This window comes from Acomys russatus, chromosome 32, assembly GCF_903995435.1.
Source record: "Acomys russatus chromosome 32, mAcoRus1.1, whole genome shotgun sequence".
Taxonomy (NCBI): Eukaryota; Metazoa; Chordata; class Mammalia; order Rodentia; family Muridae; genus Acomys; species Acomys russatus.
The window spans coordinates 34,593,615-34,620,534 of NC_067168.1; the positions used below are offsets into that span (position 1 = coordinate 34,593,615).

The 26,920-nt window shown below is 54.9% G+C and overlaps 1 protein-coding gene and 1 pseudogene across 1 annotated transcript in view; one reads left to right on the forward strand and one right to left on the reverse strand.

Annotated features, from left to right (window-relative positions):
* Positions 1–2,008: 2,008 nt before the first annotated feature.
* Bsn (bassoon presynaptic cytomatrix protein) overlaps positions 2,009–26,920 on the reverse strand; it is a 90,195-nt gene continuing 65,283 nt past the window's right edge. The window contains exons 4-12 of the mRNA XM_051139982.1: positions 19,836–20,387; positions 12,627–19,265; positions 8,556–10,635; positions 7,413–8,254; positions 7,176–7,275; positions 6,422–6,553; positions 6,134–6,188; positions 5,701–5,793; positions 2,009–2,819 (exon numbers count right to left, since the gene is read on the reverse strand). Of these exons, the coding sequence (XP_050995939.1) occupies positions 6,148–6,188; positions 6,422–6,553; positions 7,176–7,275; positions 7,413–8,254; positions 8,556–10,635; positions 12,627–19,265; positions 19,836–20,387 (10,386 nt within the window). The 3' untranslated portion in view covers positions 2,009–2,819; positions 5,701–5,793; positions 6,134–6,147. The remainder of the gene's footprint in view (positions 2,820–5,700; positions 5,794–6,133; positions 6,189–6,421; positions 6,554–7,175; positions 7,276–7,412; positions 8,255–8,555; positions 10,636–12,626; positions 19,266–19,835; positions 20,388–26,920) is intronic.
* On the forward strand, positions 21,830–22,122 carry LOC127183885 (60S ribosomal protein L37-like; annotated as a pseudogene).

Here is a 26,920-nt window from a genome sequence, read left to right on the forward strand (position 1 = left end):
CAGAGGTTGACCTGTGGGCAGGCATCCTGTGTGCTCTCAGTTCCTAGTCGAATTCCTTGACTATGAGTGGAGAGGGACATCGCCATGATCCTGAGGATCTAAACGCTGGTCACATCCTGAACAGGCCTGGGTCTGTGCGGCTTGAGTTTCCTCCGTGATGTCTCCTTCAGCCCTTGCTCAGATAGCCCCATATAGCTCAGCTCTGATCTCTGAGATGTCCCACAGCACAGAGAAAGCCAAATCCCAGGAACTCAGGGTCTTAAGTCCAATATAGCTTTAACTGTCCCATCCGCAGCTGCCAAAGGTGGGACAGGATCCCGCTCTATAGGATTTGTAGGCCTTGTAATAAAGCATGAGAAATGTGGACCCCTGAGAAATGCATGGTGTACATCAGAGCACTCTGGAGGCAGGTCAGACTTCTAAGGGGTCAGGCAATTATTGTCTGTCCTACCCCTCCACCCCCGGGACCAGTGAGGAAAGTGCTGACAGCAGTGAAATGCTTATGTTTCTTCGGAGGAGAAGGAGGCAAGTCCTGGGCAGACATGGAGAGGGTGACACAGGCTCTTCAGGAAGCTTTGCTTTCGCCAAACTTTCTGAGCTTGGATTGAAGCTGATATGTATGTCAACAGTTGCTCTGGACGATATTTTCAGCCAAAGAGCCCGGAGCCAGCTCTTCCTGGGTACTGTATGGCCCCCGGCTCCATGCCAGACCCCTTGGGTCAGTCCTTTGAGACTCCTCACCACTGAGGTGAGACATGGAGCAGGTTCAGTCGAGATCTAGGGATCCCCGGGCACAGCCAGGATCCCTTTGCTTCTGCTCTCCCCAGATGTAGCCCAGCTTTGCCCTTGGGTAGTGGCCACTGGGCAGGAGTGAGCAGATTCTTTTGGCTCAGGCCTGGGATAGGAGGGGAAAATGATATACAAGCAGAAATCCTACAGCAAACCCACAGGATGTTCACACACATGCATCCTGTGAGGGCTCCTATCTCTGTCTACTCTGAGGTTTGTTTTTTTTTTTTTTTAATTATTATTATCTGCTATTGTGGACAGATAAAAACTGCAAGGGTTATGGGGGCCTCACTGCCTGCTCCATGGCCTGGCACTCTTAGCCGGTTCTGGCAGGTCTTTACTAGCTTGTGCCAAAGTTAGGGAGAAGTGCCCCTAAAGGAGAGGTTTGGAGGCAAAAAGAACTCCAAGCAAGAGGGTCGAGCATTTAAAATGAATGAAATCGTGCAAAGAAGCTGCGAGCCGTGCATGCTCCACTGCGAGACAGGCGGTGGCTCACCTGGCAGCAGCGAGTCCTGCCACAGGTCAAACATGCCACAGACTTAGAATTTATACTGGCACACGTACGCATACACACACGCGCGCGCGCACACACACACATGCATGCTCTTGCTTTCTCCATCTCAGACACACACACACACACACAAAGTGAGGACAAGGATGGGTTGGGGTGGTGACATGAGCAGATCTATCCAGTTTCTCGACTGCATGTTTGCAATTAACTCCTTATATGTAACATGGAATTTATTAAATATTAACAGTTGTCTTTGAGGGTTTATATTTCATTGCATAGAACATTAGAGATGAGACTTGTGGCTGTGCCCGAGATGAAGGGAGGCCTTCACGGGAAGGGCTTTGGGGAGGCACACAGCCCAGTTCACCAGGTGAAGAGATGGTGTCATACTCCCCTAACCGCACAGGGCTCTGAGCCCTTCCCTTCCTCTGCCCTGAGCATGCCCACTGCTGATGGCTTAAGAAGGACTGGAATTGCACAGTAAACAGGCGGCTGAGGGGCCTCCCTAGACCTCGCCCTGGGTTTGTGCTCTTGGTGGCCTGCTGCCCGCTATTGCTTCTTAATCAACATTTCTCCCCATGTGCTGAACAGGGGCAGAGCAGAGAGGAAACCAAACCATCAGTCACAAGGTGGTGGAGGGGAGGGGCCAAGGGAAAAAAGAAAAGAAAGGGAGAGAAAGAAAAATAAAACAAACAAACAAACAAAATGTTCATGAGGTATACATGTAAATCAAACTGGAATGATTAAGGCTGTTCTTGAAATCAAAAGAAATCCCCAGGTGTACAGACAAGGAGCCGAGGAGCCGGCTGGTGGAGACAATGGCGGTGCTGCTGAGATGCTCACAATGGCTGGGGGGATGGCTTTAAGATGATGGCAGGCAAGCCTAGTTATGCTGCCATCCACGGGCTGGGAGAAGCCTCAGCCGGTGCCCACGCTGCTTTTCGGTGCTATGGCCTCTTATTTCAGCGATGAGACAGTGTTAGGTCCTAATGTTTGTAAAGTTCTCCCAAACCCATGCTGGCCATGTGGAGGTCTGCTCCAGTGTCACCCAGAGGACAGGGTGAAGGGGGCAAGGCCTTATGGCCGCAGAGGGATCTGGGCCAGCTGGAATGTGAAGGAATCGGAGCCCAGGGCCCCCAGCCCTCAGTTGAAGCCCCTCTCCAAGGCTGTGGAAAAAACTTCTGGCATCTTAGAGGGAGGGCAGTGTGCACCTAAACTCTGTGTATAACGCATTGGAAGCCTGGCTGGCCAGGCCACAGGAGGCTACAGGAAGAGCAGCAGACAGCCACAGCAGCAACAGTTCTGGCGAGGGCTCCTCTCTTCCAAGGACGGCTGGCCTGAGGAAGGCAGGGTCTCTGGAAAGACATGAAAGTTCCCCCAAGCCAATGGTCCTACTGGTCCAGCAGATGCTTCACCTAGGTAGCTGCTGTTAGAAAAGATCCAGTGCTCTGCTGAGGCCTGCCTGCTGTGGCCCACCTGGTGTGAATTTTTGGGCCAAGAGTTTGCCAGATTGTAGATGCTTTGAAAAGAGAAGAGAGAGAGAGAGGGAAGAAAGAAGCATATATATATATATATATTTTTTTTTTTTTTTCAAGAACCCACCCTCCTCACATTGCTCTCAGGCATGGCCACGTGCAATGGCTAGGTTTCTCTTGTTCCAGAAGGTTCTGTTCTATCAAGGCATTGAGAGGTTAGTATTTGTGTAAGGTGAAGATCACTGAAGGAAGGATTCGAAGAAGGAAAGATCAGATCTCCAGGAAAAGCCCTCCTTCTTTTCTCCCATTTGACACAACAGGGCATCATCATATTGCCCAAGGTGACACTAGAGTGATCCTCCTGCCTCAGCGTATGGAGAAGCTGGGACCACAAGCATATGCTGCCATCCAACTCAACATTTCTTTTTCTTCCTTCCTTCCTTCCTTTCTTTTTTAAAAAAAAAAAAGTGTGTGTGTGTGTGTGTGTGTGTGTGTGTGTGTGTGTGCGCGCGTGCACGCGCGCATCTGGAGGTCAGAGGGTAATCTGCAGAAGTTGATTCTTTCTTTCCACCATGTGTATTCTAGGATTCAAAGTCAGATTGTCAGGCGTTGGCAGTGAGCATCTTTACCCACTGAGCTATCTTGCTGGCCCTTGACAAATGTATTTTGTAAAAAAAAAAAAAAAGTTCCTTTTTCTTTCTCTTGAGAGTGCAGGAAGCCAGGTATGTTAGTGCACACCTGTAATCCTAGCCTTACACAATGGAGGCAGGAGAATCACTACAAGTTCACAGTCAGCTTGATCTGTATACTGAGTTACAGACCAGTCAGTCTCAAAAAAATAAAAAACAAACAGGAAGAGTGAGGGAAGATGGGGCTTTGTTTCAAAAAACAGGCTCTCCTAGCTCATCTCTGAAAGTGACATAAGACACCAGGGGACACATAGAACAGATTTGACCACTTAGCCTAATTGTTGGCCCAGTGCTGGGACCAGAGGGAGCTCTTACCTACCAAGCTGTGGCCTCAGTGGCCTGGCCACACCGTAGCAGGACACAGAACAAAGCACATGTGCACTGTCTTTCTTTCTTAGCAGTTCTCTGGCCCCAAAGCCAGCCTGGGTATTACCCTGGACCCCGCCTCCCCTGAGGAGCACTTGAGATTGTATGTTTGTTCCAGGGAACACCAAGAAAACATCGAGGTGAGAGGGAAGGCTGTGGGGGTGTCCACCCCCCTACACAAAGGCAGGGAGGACACTGGCAGCACTGTGGTTGCTGTCATTCGCAGAAAGCTCAAGCTCTTTACTTTGGTCTACAGTGCCCACCCAAAATGGCTCCTTCCACTGCTCCGCTAGGCTATGGCTTAGTTGTACTCATCTCTGCCTGTCCCTGGAGTCTACCAGTTCCTCTCAGTATCAGAAGCTCTGCCGGCACTGAGTCTTCACGTAGCCCCAGCTCTGGCTGGTTCAGAAATGCTGCCACACAACACTTGCTACCTTCACAAATTCCTTTCAAATTTATTTTTAATTATTTTATGTATTTATTTATTTATTTACTTTGGGCAGGTGTTTTGTTTTGTTGGTTTGTTTTTGAGACAGATGGCTGTCCTGGAACTTGCTCTGTAGACCAGGCTGACATCAAATTCATAGAGATCTGCCTGCCTCTGCCTCCAAATGCTCGGATCAAAGATGTATGTTACCATGCATGGCTAGGTTTTTATTTTAAAACTTATTTGTGCTTTGTTTCCCTTGGTGGAGTGCTGACTTAAAAGGACAGGGACTTGGTTTTTATTCCTATCATGTCCCCAACATGTAACACAGGGTTTGGCACATTTCTGGGGCTTGGCAAGCATTTGTTGAACAAGTGGATGAGAGATTGAGCCCTTCAGTGCCTCCGTGTTCCTGGAAAGACTTCCAGTCCTTGGACACACACGGCGTCTTCTCTACCAAGAGCAGGCCTGATCTAAGCAAGAGCACCTACTGCTCCAAGGCTCCCTTAAAGTGAGCCCCCACCATGGCCGCCCAGGTATCTCCATATTCTTAACCCTGGAGTGGAAAAAAGAGCAGACCGAGAGGCCGCAGGGAGATGGTGTGATAGGCTGTGCAAGGAACTGCTCCAACAGCTCAGTTACTCTCCCTGATTCTGCATGAGGCAGTTCCTCTTCTTTCCAGAGAGGCAGGGCCAAGGCCAGGACCAGGGTAGGCTCCAAGAGGGAGCATCCGTCTTCAGTCCTGGTAGAGGCGGCTCCTACCCTGCGGTTTCCTGTTCTCTCGCTGACCTAGGGTTGGGCCAAGACGAGCTGACCTGCGGCTGCTTTTCATCCGTGTTCCTCTGCTGTCTGCCTCTCTCCCTATTTCACCTTGTAAGCCTCGAGGACAACCTGTGAACCCAAGAGTGTCTTGACTTCATGCCCAAAGCTGCTAAGTTCTTGTGTGTTTGGAGACACCAGCACCAGGCATCAATGTCTTCAGTAAGAGCCACAGTCTGTTCTATCTAGTCTGGCCTGTCTTTCAAGATGACTTTACACTCAGTGTCCAGAATACAGACCTGAAGTTTTAGGGGTACAGTTGGTTTCACCGGCTCCTTTTCCAAGACTAGCTGACTCTTTTACCATCCTGTCGGCGAGCACACTACCTCTGAGGGGGCTGCTAGTCCCATCCCTGCTGAAAGAAGCATTCCGGCTCCTTTTTAGTTTGTGCTTTCAGGGACGGAACCTGCCCCACTCCACTGGTTTATCTTTTTTATTTTATTTTATTTTACTAGGGGGGGGGCAGGACTTCTCTGTCTAGCCTTGGCTATCCTGGAACTCTATTTGTAGAACAGGTTGGTCTCGAACTCACAGCGATGGGCCTGCCTCTGCCTCCCGAGTGCTGGGATTAAAGGCCACCACCACCCGGCCACTGGTTTATTTTAACATGGTCCTGACACTCACTGTTATACGCAGAGTCCAGAGCTGCGCCCAGGCCTTTGACTCCAGAGGTTTTTCCACAGCAATGAGACCACCTTTCTTCAGGTCTTGAGGAACCTGTGGAACATTACAGAGGAAGGCACTGAGTTCTGCAGCATTGCCCCCTTCCTATAACCCGTCACTCTGAGAGCACACCATGGGGGCCTGGGGGGCAAAAAACAAAAACAAAAACAAAAACAAAGGGACATTAGCCCTGACTTCCTTTTCCTGGGGACCTTACTGAGCTGCCCCATGGCTTAGGCTCTGTGCAGTGTCCTTGTTCTTTTCTTTCATCCTCCCAGAAGAGGACGCTATGGCTCTCCCCATGCCATGCACTGAAGAGCAGACTCTCCCCAGAGGACTCCCCCAACCACTAGTGACTCAGGCCTTTCCCACCGTGACAGGTACAGACACTCACCCTTCTGGACACAATCACCAGAACGAGGAAAATTTTTTGCCAAAAGCAGAGACAGCTGTGACATAGAAAACAGAGAGAGAGAGAGACATCAGAAACTGGGCCAGACTCCTCCTAGTCAGGGCCATTGGTCGGGGGAAAGGTCCAAGGTTGGGTCAAGGACTTCCTAGAAAACACTGGGTACCAGCAGGTGGTCTGTGTCCTGGTGACTGGACCTGGAGTCATCCCGTGTCCCAACCTCCAACAGAGACGCACCCACCCAGTGTGGGTTAGACCCAAGGCGGTGGGTACCTTCTGTCAGCTTTCCAGCCTGCTCGGCTGCCCCACCGGGGAGGATCTTCGAGAACACACTCTCTCCTTCTGCCCCCGGCTGACCAGCAGGAGCTCCTGGGGCTCCCCCAGGCCTGGCTCCAGGCTTTACCCCTATAGGACAGAAAGCATCATCATGAACAACACTAGGCTTGGTTGTTTGAGGTCTGAGGGGAGGCGGGAACCTGAGCGTAGGTAACCTGTGACGTAGAAGGGGACGGCTAGAGGAATAAATCCAGGAAGATGAATACAAGGAGAGAAAGGCTGGGAGGAAGAGCAGGAAATACAGGAGATTGGCAAAGGTTAAAGGGAGAGAAAGACGAGGGGGCAGAGGAAAGGGAAGGGTAAGGATGGAGGGGATAAGAAGCCGTGGCCTAGCTGGGCGTGGTGGCGCACACTTTAACCCCAGCACCCTGTCGTCAGAGCAGGAGGATCTCTGTGAGTTCCAGGCTGACCTGGTTGACACAGCGAGTTCCAGGCCAGCTAAGGGTACATAGTAAGACCCTGCCTCAAAACACACACACACCCAAAAAAAAAAAAAAAAAAAAAAAAAGAGAAGGCACTGGCCCTTTCTCACCAGTGCCTTCTAGCATAGAGTTCCCTGGGCCCTAGCTGGCCCAGGCTGGTTTCCTGGTAGGAGGTCTGCAGCCTACTGGTGAGAGCATGCACTGGGTGGGGAGGTGAGGTCCTGGTGGTACAGGGAAGGATCAGTCTGAGTGGTCTAGGCAAAGCTCACCTGCGGGTCCAGGTCCTGGGGTTGGCTGGGCCTGAGGAGCCCGCCCCTGTTGAGGTGCTTTGGCTGCTGCTTTAGAGCTGCTTGCCTGTTCTGCGCGTGGCTGCAACACAGAACCCATAGCTGAGATCCCGCTCGCCCCCACCCCACCCACACCTAAAGCCATGGGGACATCCGAACTTCAATTGTTGCATCTGCCCTAGGTGAGTCCCAGACCCACGCACAGGAGTGCTAACTTACCAGTCCTGCTGGCTGGGGCCCTGGGGCCGTGGTGGGGCCTGGCTGAGGTTTGCCTGCTGGCTGGCTGGCAGCAGGGGCTGAGCCCCGAGGGGGTGGCTGGCTCTGTTGCTGCAGCCGAGCCTGTGATGGAGCCTGCTGGGGAGCTTGTTGGCCAAGACCTTGCTGTTGCTGTGGCTGCTGCTGTGGCTGCTGCTGCTGCTGCTGCTGCTGCTGCTGCTGCTGCTGCAGCTGTGGCTGCCGTGATGCTGCGCCTGAGGGCGTCTGCCTGGATGATGGTGGCTGCGACTGCTGTGGTCCAGGAACTGCCTGCCGACCTTGCATCTGCGGCTGTGCTTGGGCTTCTGGCTTTGGCTGCAGTGCAGTGGGCCCAGAGTGGGCCTGCCGGGAGCCCTTCTTGCTGTCAGAGGCATGATGGTATGCTGATGGAGCACGGGATGTCTGTGAGTAATCAGCAGAGCTGGGATACCCAGGCTGACCCTTCTTCTGCATGGCAGGGCCAGGGCTGGCCTGAGGGTGAGGCCGGGTCTCATGGCGACCCATATCCCGAGAATGTGGTTTGGCAGCACGCCGTCCTGGCTCCTCACCAGCATGGCGGCTTGAGTGCCTCCCGTGGTCACTGTGGTGCCGGTGTTCCTTGGCTGAGGTATGGCGGCCTGGACCACCCTCATCATGAGGCCACAGGCCCTCCTCAGGGGGCTCATCGTAGTCGTGGTAGCTGTGCCTGGCAGGGCCTCGCTTTTGGGAGGAGGAGACTGCATGGCCCCCGTGGTGCCTGAACCGGTCAGAGCGGGCATCTCGGGGCTTATCAAACCAGTCTGTCTCCTCCTGGCCCAGATGATACGCTTCAGAGACCAAAAACAGAACACCATCAACCCCTGGCTAGCTGTAGAGGAGACCTAGCTGAAGCCATGCAAGGGAACCAGAGAGTGGACACCACAGCCACAAGCAGGTCACTAGGTCCCCACCCTCCAACAACCAGGAACCAGGGCACAGGTAGATCAGGCAAGGGCTGCCTGCAGCAAAGCCCACGGATGAGATGCCAAGGCAGACACTGCTGGGACATCTTGGGGCCCAGGGTCCCACAGGCAGGCAGAGACCCCCAGGTGCTGAGCATTTGCAGAAATCACCCCCAGCTGCCATTACCTTCACTGTCAGAAACCACGCAGTGGGAATCATCCAGGATGTAGCCCTCCTCACGCTTATATGCGTGGGCCCGCGGTCCATCCTTGACGTGTTCCTGGACGTCAGGCATGGAGTGGCTGGAGCAGAACTGTGGGCAGGTATCCCCAGGAGGAAGCGCGCCTCCTGCAGGGCGGGGCCGCCCTAAGGGACTGACAGGGCTCTCCTCTTCAGAGGCCTGGCTCCGCATGGGGGGTCGTGCCCGGCCGTGGGCCATGCTCAGGGATGAGGGCTTGGGGCCCGCCTTTTGAAGCCGCTCCACAGCCTCCCGTTCCCGTTCATACCCTTTGCCTCGGCTACTGAACTCATGGCTAGACAGCTTCTCCCCACTGTATGCCGACGCCACCCGGGATCGGCTGCTACCACCGTACATGCGCTCATCCTCCTCTGCTGTGTCCCTGCTGGAGACCCCGTAGTACCTCTGCTGTTCATACACATTCTTCCTGAGCCCGTAGGTGATCTCATCCTGGAACTTCCTGCCCCGAGAGGTCAGGCTGCTGCTGACAGTGGGTGGGGGGTAGGAGGCCAGGTCCGACTCCACATCCTTGGCCTCCTCGATAGGTGAGAACTTGGAGATCTTTTGCTCCATGCCTTGCTTCCGGTGCTTGCTGCGCTTTGAGGAGATGGCGGCTGGGGCCAGGCTCTTAGAAGGATGCTTGGGGCCCATGGGCCCTGGACCATACTTCTCTGCTCGAGCTCCATGCCTATAGTCACTGTCACTGTAATAGTGGGTGCTGGCCGGCCGGCCATTGCTCTCCATACCCCGGTGATGACCAGATTTCCCACGGGGGTCATACGAGTCCTCCTCAGATTCTTCCTCAGCTCGGCCATAGCAGCAGGGCAGGGCAGGTCCCTCAAGCATGCTCGGTTCTCCAGGCTCCTTCCCGGGACGCCCACTGACTCCACTTGGCCCCAAAGGCTCCAGCCGTTGGTTGTCCGAGGCAGTGGGGGTGCTGTCCTTAGTCAGCTCACTGATGTCATCAATCATCACATAGTTTCGAGGGACATTCTGCTCCAGACTAGTGTAGTGGGAGTCAGAGGAGTAAGTAGGGGCTGGGCCCTGGCTCACACTGCTTCGGTCACTGCCCCGGGGGTGGTCGGGGGCTTTACCCTGCTCATAGCTGCTGCTTACGGCTGGACCACTGTAGCTAGTTTCAGAGGGGGCTGAAGACATGGTTACAGCAGGGCTGGCGATCACCTCATAATTGGTGGGTACCTTCTGCTCCAAGTCAGCTAGTGAGGTCTGACGTGGCTTCTGGTGGGGGGCACGAATGTCAGCTTGGACTGGAAAGTGGGCGCTCTGTGTGGTTGGCATGGGTGTTGGGGCTGCGTAATGGCCTGTGGGGTGGAAAGCCTGTTGGCTTGGTAGGCCAGACTCAGCCGGATAACTGGTTCCAGGAGGGAAAGTAGGTGCTGGGTACGTGCTCGGGCCGGTATAAGTGGGTGCCTGGTGGGTTGGAAATCCATTGTGAGCTGGGCCACTAGTGCCAGCAGTGTACTGCGGGGCTGCAGATGGGAACCGGGGCTGTTGGAAGGCAGTGGGGCCCGAGGGAGTGGCAGGCACAGCAGCCGAGGCAGAATAGTCCACATACTGGCCAGCGGGCGTGGCACAGCCCTGGAGCCGCAGCTGGTTGAGCTCACTGTCAGACAGGTAGTCACGATGCTCACCAAGGCCACGTAAAGGTGGGTAGTCACGGCCACCCCGGTCTTTGGCCAAAGACTCTTTGCGCTGGGTGATGCCCAGCTCTAGGTACTTGAGCTTGGCGTCAATCTCTTTCTCCTCCTCGTCCAACTCCGCCTGCTTCTTGCGCAGCTTGGTGGACTCATGCTCCACCAGCCGCAGGTCCCGGTCCAGCTCCCGGAGCAGGCTGGCCTTGGTAGCAGGGACAGCGGTGGGGCCCGCCAGCCCTCGCTGCAGCAGACTGGCTGCATACAGCTGTGAGGGCACCTGGCCAGCCAGGGGAAGGTGAGCTTCCTCTGGAGGGGGGCTGGGCAGTGTCCGCTTCACCTTGCGGACCAGGCCGTTGGGTGGTAGCGCCGACACCTGAGACAGAGGGAAGGGTGGGCAGCACTGAGACCCAAGGTGTGGGAGACTTTGCTGAGGAGTGGGGTAGAGGAACCCTCATCTGGAGATTCTTCAAGGTAGGAGCTGGGCTCCACACTGTTGTCGCCCTGCTTTCCCAAGCAGCCTCAGGGTCTAGCCAGCCCACCCTCTGGTCTTGCCTTCTTTGCCATGAAGGGAAGGCCTGTGGTCATTTTACAGTCCTTCCCAAAGCTTTGGGCAACAGGGAGATGGTGAGGGTCAGACCACTTTCTGTGCCGTGCACAGCAGCTTTAAAAAGCGCTACACATCTCCGCTGGGGCTTGCCTGCCACTGAGGTGAGGAGAAGATATGTCTAGTTCTAAGTTTGGGATCTGGCAGCCTGTGGGAGGTGGGGGCAGTGGGAGTCAGGGTAAGGAGGAGGGCAGCAGAGGGTTCTAGACCCACCAGGCTCCTTTAAGAACAGGATCACAGGAAGGGGTACATGCTAACCGTGTCAGCAGTTTATGGGCTCAGTGTCTTATGTGTCCTACCTCACTCCTCTCCAGAGCGGCCTGCTGCTCAGCTGCCTGCCCTCCTTCCTCCTCTAATTGCCACATCTAGCCTCTGCCACACCTAAGCTCCGTTTGTGGTCCAGCCCCAGCTCCCCCTGAGTCCAACCTCTCATTTCTTGCTAGACCTCGCTCCAGCAGCACAGCTGCGCTCCCCACACCTCCTGCTCCAGAGGCTCTGAGCTGCCTGAAGGCCCACGCTGATGGAGTGCTCACCCAGGGGTCCCTTAACCTCTAGTTCCTAACCTCCCCAGAACACTCCACTTCTGAATTTCATATGCCACCCAGGTCCCCCAAATCTACTAGAGGCTGACACCAAAACTCTTACTTTTTTACCTTGCCAAGCAGCTACATAAAAAGTTCCCACCTTTTACATACGTCACAAGGGAAATGACAGTAGGATACATTCAGTTTTTGAACTCCTCACCATCTGTGTTTTCATATTTTGGCGACACACCTTGAGGGTCCATCAATAGCCTTGCCCCACGTGGCCAAGCCTCTGTGTGCTTGCCTCTTTGACCTGCCCTCCTTGCCAGCCACACCAGGGCCCTTCACCACCTACCTCCACAAGCCCACCCCAGATCCTCCACCTTTCTCTGTATACACCCAGAAAATGGGCAAAGACACCTCACAGTGCTTCTGGCACCTACCTCCTCTCTCCAGGATCTCTTTTTGGCCTATCAGCCCACACTGAATCTTGGGAACTCTGAAATATCCATCTTGTTCTGTTTCACCTCCCAAAACCTTCCAGAGACTTCAGGACCAGCCAACCTTCCTCAACTACGCACCGAAACCCTCCCGACTGCCAACTCTTCCCACAGCTGCAGCCCATGGCCAGGCTACCTCTCACGGTTCTAATGTATGACTGGTAACTGAAGTCATAGAACAGGAGCCTGCACTGTACTAGGGGAACAGACGGGTCTGGAAGCGGAGTCACTGAGGAAGGTGGGACAGGGAACGCAATGAAGCACAGGGTGTGCCCACAGCTCTCCAGGACAGGTCTTGAGTGTTAGGCCGCAGGCTTGGGCCTGCTATAGGCAGTGAGGCCCATCTAGAGATGGGGAGTGGGGAATAAATAAGGCTTGGAGTGCAAAGTGTCGACATTGGAGGTGAGAACTGACGAGACCTGACAGGAGATAAGAGAGCTGGACTCAGGACAGGAAGTGAAGGGACAGGGCTGTGGAGAGGCTGAGGTCAGTGTTAGAGTGTCTGGGTGGATGGCTGTGGGGGCCCATATGTGTCTGCATTTGTTCAGGCTGGCTGTGCTGGGGCTATGGGCTCTATCAGAGGTGCACTGATGAGCTTTGCTCCTCAGCTCCTTCCCCTGGGCCTTTGGAGCCAGAGGTGACTCCACTCCCACCCCAGAAGAAACCCCTCCCTCTGGGGCCCCTTGGGCTAGAAATAGACCCCTGCCCCACCCTGGACCAGCCCCTGTGCCCATACCTGGCTACCTAGTCCCCCCTGGTGCTGGTAGAGGGAGAATCTCTCTTTGGCGGACTCCTCGGCGGTGGGGCTCAGGGGCTTAGGGTCAGACAAGGACCGCTGCAGGGTCTTCATGGGGCGAGGCAGAGTCTGCTGGCGAAGAGTGCTGTCAGCCATGAAGTGCTTCTGGGGACTCACATGAGCCTTGTTCAGCCTCTCACTGGAAGCAAACGAGGTGTCCAGGAGCCGGTGTGGGGACAGGGGTGAGACTGGTGAGTAGAGCACTTGTGGAGATTTAGGAGGCTGGCGGCTCACTAGCTGTGACAGAGACTCCGGGGGCAGGTGGGTCTGGTACCCAATCTCCAGAGGATCCGGCTTCTTCTTTTCAAATCTGCCTAGGGGTCCTGGAGTGACGATCTGGATGCCAGGTAGGTAGGGACTGATGGCAGTTGGTCCTACAAGCTGTGGCCCAGCCACACCCTGGGCCTGCCCATCGGGCTCTGTCTGGCAGGCCAGGCTCTCCCCTCGCCCAGTCTTTTCTGGTGCTGATATGTACCTGACTATCTCCACCTTGGGGTCCGTGGCGGCTGTGATGTGGATGGCTGGAGAGACCCTGGGCAGCTGCTCAGGTTCCGTCTGTACGGAACAGTCGCTGATGGTCTGGATGCCCACACTGCTCATGGTCCTCGTGGTGGTGGCAGCAGCGGATGCGGAGGCAGCAGCATCGTGCTTGCTGTCAGAGCCGGAGTCTGAGTGGCGGGAAAGGCGAGACCTGCGTCGCCGTACAGGTTGTTCCCACTCAGCATTGTCCTCATCATCTGTCTGCACACTGCAGTCAGCACTGCGCCGCGTCCTGCGCCTCCGGGTCAGAAGGTAGCGGCCCTCAGCCTCCTCGTCATCTGTCTGAACGCTGCTGTCCGCAATTCTCCTGACTGAGCAGGGATCCGGCCCTGACTCTGGCTCACAGGCATCTCTCAGGCGTGGCATAGAGTGACGCTTCTTGATGCTACTACGGCCTGCCTCCCACTGCTCCTCGGTTTGCAGCGACATGTCTGAGGCCGAGCTGGGGAGGCCCCTGTGCAGCACAGGTTCACGAGGTTGCCCAGGCCCTTCGGTCCCTGCCACAGCAATGAAGGCTGTGTGGGTTAACGGTGGCCAGTACTGGCCGTTCTGGGCCAGCTCCGTAGCAGCTGGAGGAGGCCCTCGGCTAGGTGCCTCACAGGTTGCAGGGAAGGGGGCCTTCTGCCTCTGTTTCTGCTCTTCTAGCTGCTGTTGCAGCTGCTGCTGCAGCTGTTGGATCTGCTCCAGCTGCAGCCGCTGCTGTGCCAGCTGCTCTCGCTGCAGCGCGAACTGAGCCTGGCGCTCTTCTTGCTGCTGCTGCAGCACATGGTGCTTGATGGTCTGGAGCTCCTGCAACTCTCGCTGCACCAGCAGCTGCTCCTCCTCCCGGTGCCTCTGCAGCTCCACCCTCTCACGCTCCAGCTCCTCCTGCAGCCGCAGCTGTCGCAGCTTTTCCAGCTCCACCCGCTCCCGCTCCAGCTGCAGCAGCTGTTCCTGTTGCTTCCTCTGCCTGTCCTCCTGAGTGGGTTCCTCTTTCTCAACCCCAGGCCGGCCAAGGACTCCACTGCCACCCGGGGCGGCAGCATCTCCTGCTGGCTTCTGGACAGGTGGTGGGGCAGGGGCTACTGGTGCCTCCTTGATGACAGCAGGGGCAGTTGTGGAAATAGGTTCTTCTCGGGCAGCCCCTGCTGGTAGCTCTGGCCTTGGTGGGCCTCCAGTCCCTGAGGCCTTGGCAGCGGCAGGCTTTCCTAGATAGACAGGCCCCTCGGCGGGTGGGATGCTGGAAGCAATGGGAAACCTTGGTGCAGCATAGCGGTATAGCCCTGCTGGTCCAAGAGGTACCCGGGGAGCAATCACGGGCACACGGGTCAGGCTGGTAAGGGGCACAGCTGTGACCCCACCAGATACATAAGGCCTGTACATGCCACCGCGCACCATGGGCCGTAGCACTGAGGCAGGCTGGGTGGTGATGGGCAGGGTTGCAGCAATTGGGGTGGTGATAGTTGAGTAGATCATACCATCAGCTGCACGCACTGTTGCTGTGGACGGGAGCAGCTGTCTGACTGTTGTGCCCTGGCTCGCTGCAGGCCCATACTGAGCAAGGTTCCCAGGACTTGGTTGCCCTTCTGGGTAGGTGGGGTTGCCAAGGAGGCCAGCTCTGAGGGGAGCCAGACCCTGCGGAGCATTGAGTCCAGGCCCATGCTGGGGCTGATACTGCAGGAGATCAGGTCCTCCGCTCCCACCGCCGTGCCGCCCACCGTACTGGTCCATGGAGTTGAGTGCGGCACACATACGGCTGATCTCTCGGGCTGTGGTGGCACTGTACTGGGCCAGGCTGGCTTCCTGAAAGCCAGCTGCGTCTCCCCGTGGGCCATACCGGTGGTCTGAATAGATGTTTGACACCGAGCTATAGCGCCTCATGGGAAGTGGGTGAGTCAGAAGGTCTGTGGGATGACGCAGGTCTGTGAATGAGCCATACTGCAAGCCCTGCCCTAAGTAGCGTCCATCGGCAAAGCCTAAGCTGTAAGAGTGCTTCAGCGAGCTGAGATCCACCGCCGAGTCTCGTCCAGGGCCCTGGAAGAGCTGCCCAATCCTGTGCGCGTGGTAGTTGAGGCCAGCTTCGGCCAAATTGGTGTCAGACATGGAGGAATATAGCCTTCCAGGTGGGCCGTGTGGGTAGGGCCTCTGTTCTTCGTGGGACCCAGGTCCTACTACCCCCTGTGGCCGGAAGGTGAGGGGTTCAGGGGGCTCAGGGTCTCTGGGACTATAGAAGGGGCCACTGCTTTGGCCAGGCAGGGCAGTATCTGCTACACTCTTGTCAGGTGCACTGGGAGCAGGATGGAAGGTCCCGGTGCAGCTACTGCCAAAGGGAAACTTGTAGACCATATCACAGCATGCCAGCTGGCTCTCAGGTCTCATCCCCGTGAGGTCCAGGGCACCCGCTGGCTCTTCTGGGAGCAGTGTGGTCACAGCGCCGGCTGTGCCCTCTCCCATCTGCACTACCACTGTGTGTGGCTTCCTGGCAGCTGGCAGAGCATGTGACCGGAGCTCTGCAGGAGCAGCCCGGTGGGGTTCAGCACCAGGCTCTGGCACCGGTCCCTGCTTCAGGCCAACACTCTGGGCAGTGCCCATCTGAGTGATTAAAATGTCCCTTCTGGCCAGAGGCGTGACCTGGCTGGGGAGGTTATACCTGGCAAACTTTGCCTCCCTGGGTCTTCCCCGGGGCCCTCCTCGGTAGGGGGCTGTCTGGACAGCCTGCTCTACTTGCTTGACCTGGGCCAGGCACACAGGGCTACCTGAACCCTGGCCAAAGTCAAGGCGGCTCTGGAAAGGGTCTCCGTATACCACTGGCTGCTTTTGCTGAGCCATGAGCACAGATGAGGCCATGGTGATGCTCACGGTGGTAGCAGTGGCCAGGAAGGTATGAGTCTGCTCTTGGGCATTCAGGTTAATAACTAGAGGCTGCACAGCAGTTGACTGACGCCCTGGAACTGGATCCAGGGCAAGGCCATACTTCCTTGCTTCCACAGCAAGAGAGGTCAGATCCATACCCTGGTCGGTAAGGATAATGGGTGTGGGTTTGACGGCTGTGCGAAGGTCTACCACTGCACTGCCCGGCGGCCTGGGGCCTGGCTCAACTCTAGATGTCCCAGGGACAGAGGAGATCCGACATAGCGAGATGTTTTCTGCAGGGAGGGCACCCCAGCCGTACAGTGCCAGGGGCCCATCTGCACCAGCACTGGCTGCTCGTGGGAAACCAGGTGGCCCAGCTGGCTCTGAGGGCACTTGCGATGCACTTGGAGGACTTGTCTGGCTGTAGCTGTGGGAGGTGGGCTGAGTGTCCGTGGGTGAGCACAGTGGGGAAGTGGAGGCACTGGCATGGACCATTCTGGTCTGGCTAGAAGCATCTGATGCTAGCGTGATGACCATAACAGGAGCCTCCTGAGAAGACTGCTGCCACACCAAGCGAGGAGTGCTAGGTCGGTGTGGCGTCTGCGTGCCTTGGGCTACCATGGGGGAGGGGGTGCCAGGGCTCCGTGGGACATCAGAGGAAGAAGGTGTTAGGCTTGGCGTCTGGGTAGAAAACTCTGCTGTGGCCCTTGACAGCTTGCCTGGTGAGAACGTGGGGCTCTCTGAGGGGGTAGATGGAGAGAGAGGTGGGCTAGACCCTGTAAAGTAAGAATATCCCCGAGAAGGCTGGGGGGCACCGACCTCACCATCAGCCCCACTCAGAGGCTTCTCTCTGGAGGCCCGTCCACTCGCAGCAGGACCACTGGGTGTGTGAGGCAGCTCCTCCGTTTGGGACCCGTAGTTAGCAGTGGTTGGGGGCTGTCCATAGCTGTGTACTGTGGAAGATGGTGATGGGCTACGCTCCGAGCCGGCTGGGGAGGTTGGCGCCATATACCCTCTTGGAAGGCTGCCTGGACAAGGGGCCATAGCTGTGGTGGCTGGAGTCCCAGGGCCCTGGGAGAAGGTCGTACCTACCTCCTTCGAGGCCAAGCTGGGGGAGACAGGAGAGCTATGTAGCTTGAGAGAATCCTGAGGCTCTTTTGCAAAGTGCTGAGTGACTCGGACATCAGGAATAACTCGGCCTCCGCTGCTATCTGAGGAGGTGGCAGTGGAAAATGACACAGGAGCAGCAAGTTGGGTGGGGCTAGTACCAGGGGTAAGCGGGCCACCATTTTGCTTCATTGGGTCCATATATGCACTCTCAGCATTCAGAAACTGCTTCTCCTTCTTGTCCTCAGCGAAGGCCAGATCCCGTGAGGAGGTCTGCCGCATCCGGGCTATGCTCTGTGATGTCTGCAGGATCTCCTCATACGCGGATGCTCCAAGGCCTGCAGGCGTGCCTTCTGCCAAGGGCTGAGAAGCCCTGCCATAGTCATGCTCTTGGGCTTCTTGGTATTCATAAGAGCCCTGGCCCCGGGGGCCTGTGGGCTGAGAGGGGCCACCATGGGGCCCCCGCGCCCCAGCCAGCTGGCCCTGCTGTCTCTGGAGCAGCTCAGCTTTTCTCATCAGATCCTCATAGGCCTCCTCAGCACTCTTAAGGGGCCGTCCAGAGCTGGGCATGGGGGAACTGCCGGAAGGTGTCTCAGTTGGAGAGTAGAGGGACATAAAGGCTGGCAGGTTGTACTCGCTACCGGATTTGTAGAGCCGAGTGGGGCCACCGTCCAGGGTCTCAGCCTCTGAGTCAAGGGAGGGGGAGGGGGAGTACTCGGAGCAGGAAGAGCGATGTAGTTCCTCCATCTCTGCCGCCTGCCTCAGCTCCTCTGTGGGGGATGCATCTTCGATGGGTGACAGGTTACTAGGTGGGGTCTTGGAGCGCTCTCGCCGCCGCTGAGCCCGAAGCTCTTCCTTGTCACGCCGGGTCTTGCGGGCTGTGCTGCGAATTCGCTGCTGTTCCACCTCCCGCATCTTCTCCTGCTCTCGCAGCAGCTCCTCTTCTTCGCGTAACTCTTCCTCCTCTGAAGAGTCTTCGATAGTGGGCAGCAGGGGCCCATGGGACCGGTGCCGGGCCTTGCGCTGCTGTTTCGCTTCTTCTAGGCGCTGCCGGCGGCTAGGGCTACTGTCACTGTCCTCCTCTAGTGAAGACAGGGAGGTGGGTGAGGTGCCAGATGTGTAACTAGGCGTGGAAGCTGGCAGGGTAGAGGAGTGCTCCCCGCGAGAGCGGTCTTCAGGTGACCCTGTGAGGCTCTCCATCTCCAGTTCAGGCTCCCGGTCCAGGCTGGGATCGGGCCCTTGGCCCAGGTCCAGCTCATGACCATAGCTACCCGTGCTGTTGAGCTCAATGGTTTTGAAGCGTCGGAGACCTCCCTGAAGTGCTCCGCTGGCGTCAGTGGGCTCCGCTGAGCCTCCCTCAGACAGGAGTTCCTCATATCCTGTGGTGGCATTATGGGGTAGGCGCCTCTTGGGCAGTGCTGCTGACTCTTGGCTAGATTCGGGCCTGGGCCTGGCGCTTCCCTTCTGGGTGCCATGTTTAACCAGACCTCGCCCGGAGACAGCAGTGTCATCTTCCTCCAAGTTGTCTTCCTCGGCACTCATTTCTAGGATCTGCCTCCGCATGAACTCTTCGTCAGTCATCTCTGCCCTGGCTGGGGGCTGAGGTGGGAGAGGAGATAGGCCTCCCTCACTGCTGTCTTCCACATAGTCATGCCTCAGCTGGCTGCCGAAGTCATCCGAAGACTCGGCCGCGTCTTGCTGGTCCCTCTGACGCCCCCATGCCAAAGAGTCCTCCTCCTCCAGAATGTCCCCCAGCTCCTCATCAGAGTCGAAGGCCTCGGGCGTGATGGACAAGGAGTGGGGACGCCGCTTCTGGTCTTCCACAGCACTGCTGCGGGGCGGTTTGCTCCACTCCCCACTGGGAGCCACAGCCTGGGCCTCCAGGGAAGGGCACATGCTACTCCCTACTTTGTGGAGCTCTGAGGGGCTGGGGGGTCGCGGCCCTGTCACCCCTGCACTGTCAAGCTGCTCCACATCTTGCTGCACAACCCCTGTGATCTCACTCTGGGAGCTGGAGACGCCATCTGAGGAGTAGCCTGTGTCGCTGAGGCTTTGTGGGCTTCGGGACAGGTCCTGAGTGTAAGGCTTGCCGATGGCTTCCTGCAGTAGGGTAAAAAGCAGCAGAGGTTTACTCTTAGCCCTCTCTGTCAATCCCAGGGACCAAGGGAAGGGGCCCTCCATGTCCCAAGGGCTCTGGCCCTCAATAACTTATAGATTACAGCAAGAGCTAGATGTTTGAAGAGAAATATTATTGGATCAAAGAGTGGGAAACCAGCAAACTGCTCGACACAGGGCATGTCTCCATCCCACAGTCTCCAGACCTGGTAAACTTTTTGTTTATTGTTTATTTGTTTATTTGTGTGTTTGCTTGTTTGAGACAGGGCCTCTCTCTATAGCCCTGGCTGTCCTGGAACTCACTATGTAAAACCACACTAACCTTGAACTCACCAAGATCTGGCTGTCTCTGCATCCAAAGTGCTGGGATTACAGGCATGTGCCACCATTGCCCAGTGACCTGCTGAAATTTTATCTAGACCTTTCAATTGGGGTGTCTCTGTGGTCCCAATAGATCTGTCTCAGGCTTACATCCTGAGCCCTTCAGGGAGGTGAGCCCTTCCTCAAACTATCTCGTCTGAAAACTAGGATCCTTGGAAATTTAACAGAACTGACCTCAGCCTCCCCACCCTTGGAAGCTTCTGGAACAGGCTTGCCCACTGGGGCGGCAGGTTCAGTCCTTTTCACCCCACTTTTTGCTTTAGGGGTCCCAGGAGGCACAGTAGTCTCTGGAGGTGGCTTCGGCACAGGCTCGGCTTTAGCAGGGCTTCCGGTCTTCTTTTCCGGGGCACTGGTAGAGGTCTTGCTGGGTTCAGAAGCCCTGAAGGGCTTGGCCTGAGGGCTGGCCTTGGTGGCCTGGGGGCTGGCCTTGGTGGCCTGAGGGCTGGCCTTGGTGGTCTGAGGGCTAGCCTTGGTGGCCTGAGGGCTGGCCTTGGTGGCCTGAGGGCTGGCCTTGGTGGCCTGAGGGCTGGCCTTGGCAGGCAGGGAGCCTGATGGCTGGCCCAGCCCTTGTGGCCCTTTCTGCTTCAGAGGGGCTGCTCCAGCTGCGTGGTGAGGGACCCCTGCAGGGGGCTGCTGTGGAGTAGGCAGCGGCAGGGGGGCTGGCTCTCCCAGGCTACCTTCCAGCAGTCGCTTAGTTTGGCAGTTCAGGCAGAGCCACTCTGTTTTCTGTAAGGAAACAGGAGGGAGGTTGATGAAAAAAAATCACAGACACGAGAGTAGGCAGAGAGAGTATTTCCACAATTCTGCATAACCTTAGGGAGGAGACAAACCTCACTCTTGGTAGATTGGACCCAGAGTCTTCCACAACTTAGGTATGCGTTGGAGCACTAAAGTCTTTGACCCAGCCTGAGAAAGTCTTTCAAACCAAGATACCAAGGCATACAGAGAAAAACCTGGCAGATATATTGTCCCCAAATTATTAGATTTGTGTGTGTGTGTGTGTGTGTGTGTGTGTGTGTGTGTGTGTGTACTCTATCTGCATGTACACCTGCAGGCCAGAAGAGGGCATCAGATCCCCTAGAGATGGTTTTGAGCCGCCGTGTGGTTGCTGGGAATTGAACTCAGGACCTCTGGAAGAGCAGATACTGGTTTTAACCACTGAGCCATCTCTCCAGGTTCTCTTCTTAACCCATAGAGAAATTTTCACAGGGCCAGAAAAGGAGGACAATTAAGAGGAGAGAAAACCCAGAAAAGTTACAGAGGCCTGAGGTGAAACACAAGGCAAAGCCAGGACCCCAACCTCAAGGACTGAATAGCAGTTCAGGGGCTGTATGGGACCCAGCAGCCGAGATGCCCTGCAGACCAGGAGTGGCATTCAGACATTAAGGGTAAGGTGTCCTAGAGCCACTGCCCTTCCCCTGCCTACTAATTCTGGGGTCTGACACCACCCTGCCATTTCCTTCCAAGTAAGGGCTATGCTGAGCTGAGGCAGCCTCCTGGGGCCAGGAAAGACTAGCTAGGTAAAGCCCTATTTGGACTCTGCACCGAGCGGTCTTCTTTGCTCACACTCTCAGCCCAAGTCTCCTTGTGTAAGGCTAGGAAAGAACCCCACAAAAGCCCTCCTCCTGTGCTCGGGCTCTGGGCTATTCCTTTGATGGAGAACTGTGGGTCATGGCCCTGGGCCAAGAACCCTGCTCCTTCCGGAACTAGCGTGGCATCAGTTCTTTTTTGTTTGTTTGTTTGTTTTTAAGATTTATTTATTTATTATATATACAGTGCTCTGCCTGCATACACACCTACTTGACAGAAGAGGGCAACAGATCTCACTATAGATGGTTGTGAGCCACCATGTGGTTGCTGGGAATTGAACTCAGTGCTTTTAACCTCTGAGTCATCTCTCTAGGCCTGTGGCATCAATTCTTATCATCAGCCACCACTTAAAAATCACACACAGAGCGGGTGTGGTGGCGCACACCTTTAATCCCAGCATTCGGGAGGCAGAGGCAGGCGGATCACTGTGAGTTTGAGGCCAGCCTGGTCTACAAAGCGAGTCCAGGACAGCCAAGGCTACATAGAGAAACTCTGTCTCGAAAAACAAAAAACAAAAAAACAAAAAACAAAAACAAAAAATTACACACAGGCTCTTTGGCCTCGGCGGCAGAAGCAAGATGACAAAAGGAAAGTCATCCTTTGGAAAGCGTCGCAACAAAACGCACACGTTGTACCGCCACTGTGGCTCTAAGGCCTACCACCTTCAGAAGTCGACCTGTGGCAAATGTGGTTGCTCTGCCAAGCACAAGAGAAAGTATAACTGGAGTGCCAAGGCTAAGAGGCGAAACATAACCGGACTGGGCGGATGAGACACCTAAAAATTATCTACCAAAGATTCAGACATGTATTCCATAAAGGAACAACACCTAAACCCAAGAGGGCAGCGGTTGCAGCATCCAGTTCATCTTGAGGATTTCAACCAGTCATAAAATGAATGTTCTGGTTTAAAAAAAAAAAATCACACACAGGGGGTTGGAGAGATGGCTCAGAGGTTAAGAGCACTGTCTGTTCTTCCAAAGGTCATAAGTTCAATTCCCAGCAACCACATGGTGACTCACAACCATCTACAATGAGATCTGATGGGTAGACACACATGCAGGCAGAATACTGTATAAATAATAAATAAATATTTTTTTAAAAATCACATACAGTTTCAGGACCAGGGCTAAAGGCTGACAACAGGGTCATGACAACAACAGACAAAGGAGGACCAGCACTGCTACAGTTTGCATGTGAACTGTTCCCCACAGGCTTACACTTTTGTGGAACCTTTGAACATAGGTCCTAATGAGCAGAAGTGAGTTGATAGGGGGAGGACTTTGAAGATGATACCTACTTCTGGGTTCCAGGCCAAACTCTCTGCTTCCTGATCTGGTAAGATGTGAAAAGGCTGTGCCACAAGCTTCCACTGCCACAAACAGAGCTACTGCAGCTACCATGCTCCCTCCAAACTGTAAGCCAAAACAAATCTGTCCTCCCTTAAGTCCCTTCTGTCAGGAATTTGGTCACTATGATGAGAAAAGTGATTGACATAGGCCCTTCCAGAGGCCTATAGCCCCAAATAAGGCATGATAAATATGACCCAGGAATCAGCAGTAAGTCCTTAGAATACTACAGACCGGTTCTTTAAATCCCAGCTAGCTTGAGCATCCCTAGCTCCCGAGTAGGTAGGCGGATCCTGCAGCAGGCCTAGGCTGGCAGGAGCATCTCCCAGGATCAGAATCTGATACCCTGTCTTGGCTGCATGGGGTGATGGGAAATAAGGGTTACAGCCCAGCCCAGAACAGGACCCCACAGGCCACCCTTGGCCCTGGGGAGCAAAAGCTCTGCACGCCTTCCTTTTATGTTGCTGCTCATCCTGGGTGCCTAGATGTGCCATAAGGAGGGATTGTTATGACAGCCACAGGGTCACAGAGCCGAGGTATAGGAAAATGGCGTCCCGTTGCCTGTGCTGCCACAGACAAACCTCTGAACCACCTCTGGCCTGCAGAACCCACTCCGGAAGCAGCAATATACAAAGTAGTGAGGGTGCCTTGGAAGGGTAGCATGGATAAAGTCAAACCCAGTGTCCAGGCCCAAACCCTGCAGAGGCCTGCTTATCTGTGCCCACAAGTAAGGCCTTTAGTAGGACATGCCACCTATGGGCACAGGCTATCTGGGGCTTTGCTCCTTCATAGGTATATTCGTGGAAGCAGCCAGTTTCCAGAAAGGCTTCCTGGTGGCTCTCGCATTCCTGGCTCTGCTTTAGTAGCAGTGAGAAAGAGCGTGTGGGGAGAAGGCGGTGTGTGAAGTAAGAGCTAAAATTAAGCACTTGACCTGGCTGCTGGTGGCGCTTCCCCAAACCACGGGGAGGGGGGGGGCAGGGAGGAGAGGTGCCCAAGGCACTAGGGCTGGGAGGAGTGGAGCCAGAAGACTGGCCAAAGCCCACACTTTCTGGGTCCTGGAGATGGGTAAAGAGCAGGCTATGCAGACCATCTGTGTCTAGGAGCCAGAGCATGGCTACTGATGTGCCAACTCATTTATTCAATCTTCCTTCATCTCAGCCCCCACCCCAATGGGCCTCTGTCTCTTCCCCTAATCTCTTTTTTCCCTTGATCTTCCACTCTTGCACATTTATTCTCTCACTTTAATCTTTTTCTAAATTTTATGTGTATTTGGTGTTTTGACTGCATGTGTGTCTGTGTGAGGGTGTCAGATCCCCTGGAACTGGAGTTACTGCCGTGTGGGTGCTGGGAATTGAACCCAGGTCCTCTGAAAGAGTGGCCAGTGCTCTTGACAGCTGAGCCATCTCTCCGCCCTCACCACTCAGTCTTTATTTCCTCACCTCATTCATTCACCTACACTCAGAATAGGACTATCTCCCTCGCTAAGCCTCGCCCAGTCCCAGCAGTGGGAGAATGGCTGCTTATCTGTCCCCTTTGCTTGGCTGTTTTGGTAAGCGGCCAGAGAATGGACAATGGGGAGACTGATGACCGCCTTTGCCTCAGCTCTGTTAGTCCTTTTGGGGACAGGAAGATACAAATCTCCCAAGAACAGCCATTAGCTCAAGTTGGGAGATGTAGATGCATGTATGTGCGAATATCCAAGTACAGCATCTCACTTGGTTCCCATGGAAACCAGAGACGACTATTATTGCTCCCAACCCACACAGAAGGGGAAGGAAGTTAAGGGAGAAAGTGTGGGGCAACCTGGAAGTGTGAGTATTGTGGCCTCCCGAGCCACTGGCTAGTGAAGACAGGAAGACGGTGGGCCTGTGTGGGATGACACTAAGTGAGACCACAGGCCACAGGTTTTATTTGTGGTGCTGCCTTGTGTGCTGGTTATAGTGAAAGCATTCTGACCTATACCTCTTGGCCAGTTACCTAGCCATATACGCTGCTGGACCACAGGGCAGTGAGTAAAAACCCCAGCAGGAGCAGAGTGGAAGCTCATGCCTATGACCTTGGGAGGCTGAGACAAGAGGGTTAGCATGAGTTGGAGGCCAGCATGGCCTAAAAAGTGAGAGATTCTGTCTCACAGAACCAACTTCCTCCCCAACAAAAGAAAACCCAAAAGCAAAGACTCAGACCCTGGGTCTCAGGTATGGCCAGCTCCAGCGTGACCGATCCTGTCATGACTATGTAATGTCCATACCATCCCATGTCCCTGAATATGCCCGAGCTCCTCCTTTCTGCCTCCTATAAGGACAGCCTTACCCAGTGTCTCCAATGTGCTCCCTTGAAGCTGAGATGTGCTCCCCTTGTCCCTAGCACCAAATGTGTTCATTCCCTAAACCGCAGGCTGCAGTGCTCACCACATCCAGATCATGAGGGGCTCGTAAGGAATCGCCCTCCCCTCATGGACACTGTCCTTTCGGATGCTTTGGTTCCAGTAGTCCGACTTAAGGATTGACTACAGTAAGGGCTTGTATTAGCACCTGAGGTGCAGCAGCTCACACAGACACCTAAGAGAATGACTGTCCTATCGCGTGTGAGAAGACAGGGGACTCTCATTACCAGAGGCAGCCTGAGGTGAAGGAGGAGGCAGCTGCTTGCCTTGTGCCCAATGCCCACACCATAGCCTCTGTTCAAAAGCCCGGTCTAGCCGGGCGGTGGTGGCGCACACCTTTAATCCCAGCACTTGAGAGGCAGAGGCAGGTGGATCGCTGTGAGTTCGAGGCCAGCCTGGTCTACAAAGCGAATCCAGGACAGCCAAGGCTCCACAGAGAAACCCTGTCTGGAAAAACAAAAAAGCAAAGCAAAACAAACAAACAAAGCCCAGTCTAGCCCTGAATGTTACAGGTGCAAGGCCGTTTGTTGGCCCAGGGAGTCCTGGCTTTCCAAGGGCACGGCTGAAATTTTGGCCATGATAATAAGAAACTGGTGCTACTACTGTTAACAATTGCACTAATTTCTTCACACCATTGAACTGAAAGTCAATTAGAAATTAACCCGGAGGGTACTATTATCTTTCAAAAAGATAAATAGGTTGAAAAAAAAGTTGGAATCAGCACTCTTAATTATGAAATGACTCATTAAATAGCAGTATTCTTTCTTGGGAGAAAGTTTCAAGTAAAAATTGGTCCAATTTTAGTGATTCTTTTATGGTATTCTTTGGACTCTATCTAGAAAGAAGGAAAAAGATTTTTATAGCTGCAAATGTTGAGGAAAATGGCCAACTTGCTGGTCTGGCCTGAGGTAGGTAAACCCTAACAGGCCCTACTAGACATATGGGGAGCTGTGGCGCCAGTCACACCAAGCTAACACATTGGCCTCAGCCTACAGCCTGGACGAGGCCAGTGTGCTGACCCTGCTGCTCCACTCCCAAGGCAGGGCGAATCTCTTCGCACCGGTGAGAAATCACAGCCTCTAACCAACAAGTGAAAATAGGTCACAGGGAAGCACAAAGTTGCTCAGAACAAGTGACCATTCGCTGAGGTGAGATCAAAGAATGCCCATGGCCTAGTTAAAGGCCTCAGTGAAGCAATGCTGGAGGGGAGGGACGAGGCCACCCCATGCAACCGCTCCTCCCCACCAGCCATGCAGAAGACCCAAGGCAGGAAGTTCTCATAAGTGTGTGGTCATTCTGTGGCCAGAAGGAAGAAGGAGGGGGTCTCTATGGCCATGGGACAGAGAGCAAGAACCAGATTCCTGTGATAACAGGATGTGGGGCTATGGGCGCTTGGTCTGTGGAGCGGATGCTGAGGTGAAAGGAGTCGAGGATGACTCTGGGCTGCTGGCTTGGATCCCTGAGGATGGACACTCCCTAGGAAGGGACGTTACGGCTGCCAGTCCACATCTTCCTCAAAGCAGCCATAGCCCTTCTGAGGACAGCCATGTCAAATAGAGCTATTGAAAGAAAGGGGCAGCTGCTGGTGGCACACACCTCTAGTCCCAGTACTCAGGAGGCAGAGGCAGGCAGATAGATCTCTGAGTTTGAGGCCAGCCTGGTCTACAAAGTGAGTCCAGGACAATCAGGGCTACACAGAGAATCCCTGTCTTGAAAAACCAAAAAAGAAAAAGAAAAAAAGAAAGGAAGGAAGGAAGGAAGGAAGGGGCTGGGGGCGCGCTGTACCCTTCTCAACTGCTGTTCGAAGCAGCAAGCCGAGAGATGGATGGCCTAACTCTGGGAGAAGCTAGGACCAGTGGCCCATCAGCTGTGCGTTCAGGCCCATGGAACCTATAAGACTACAGAGACAAGGACCGCACTGGCCAAGGGGGTAGTTCTGA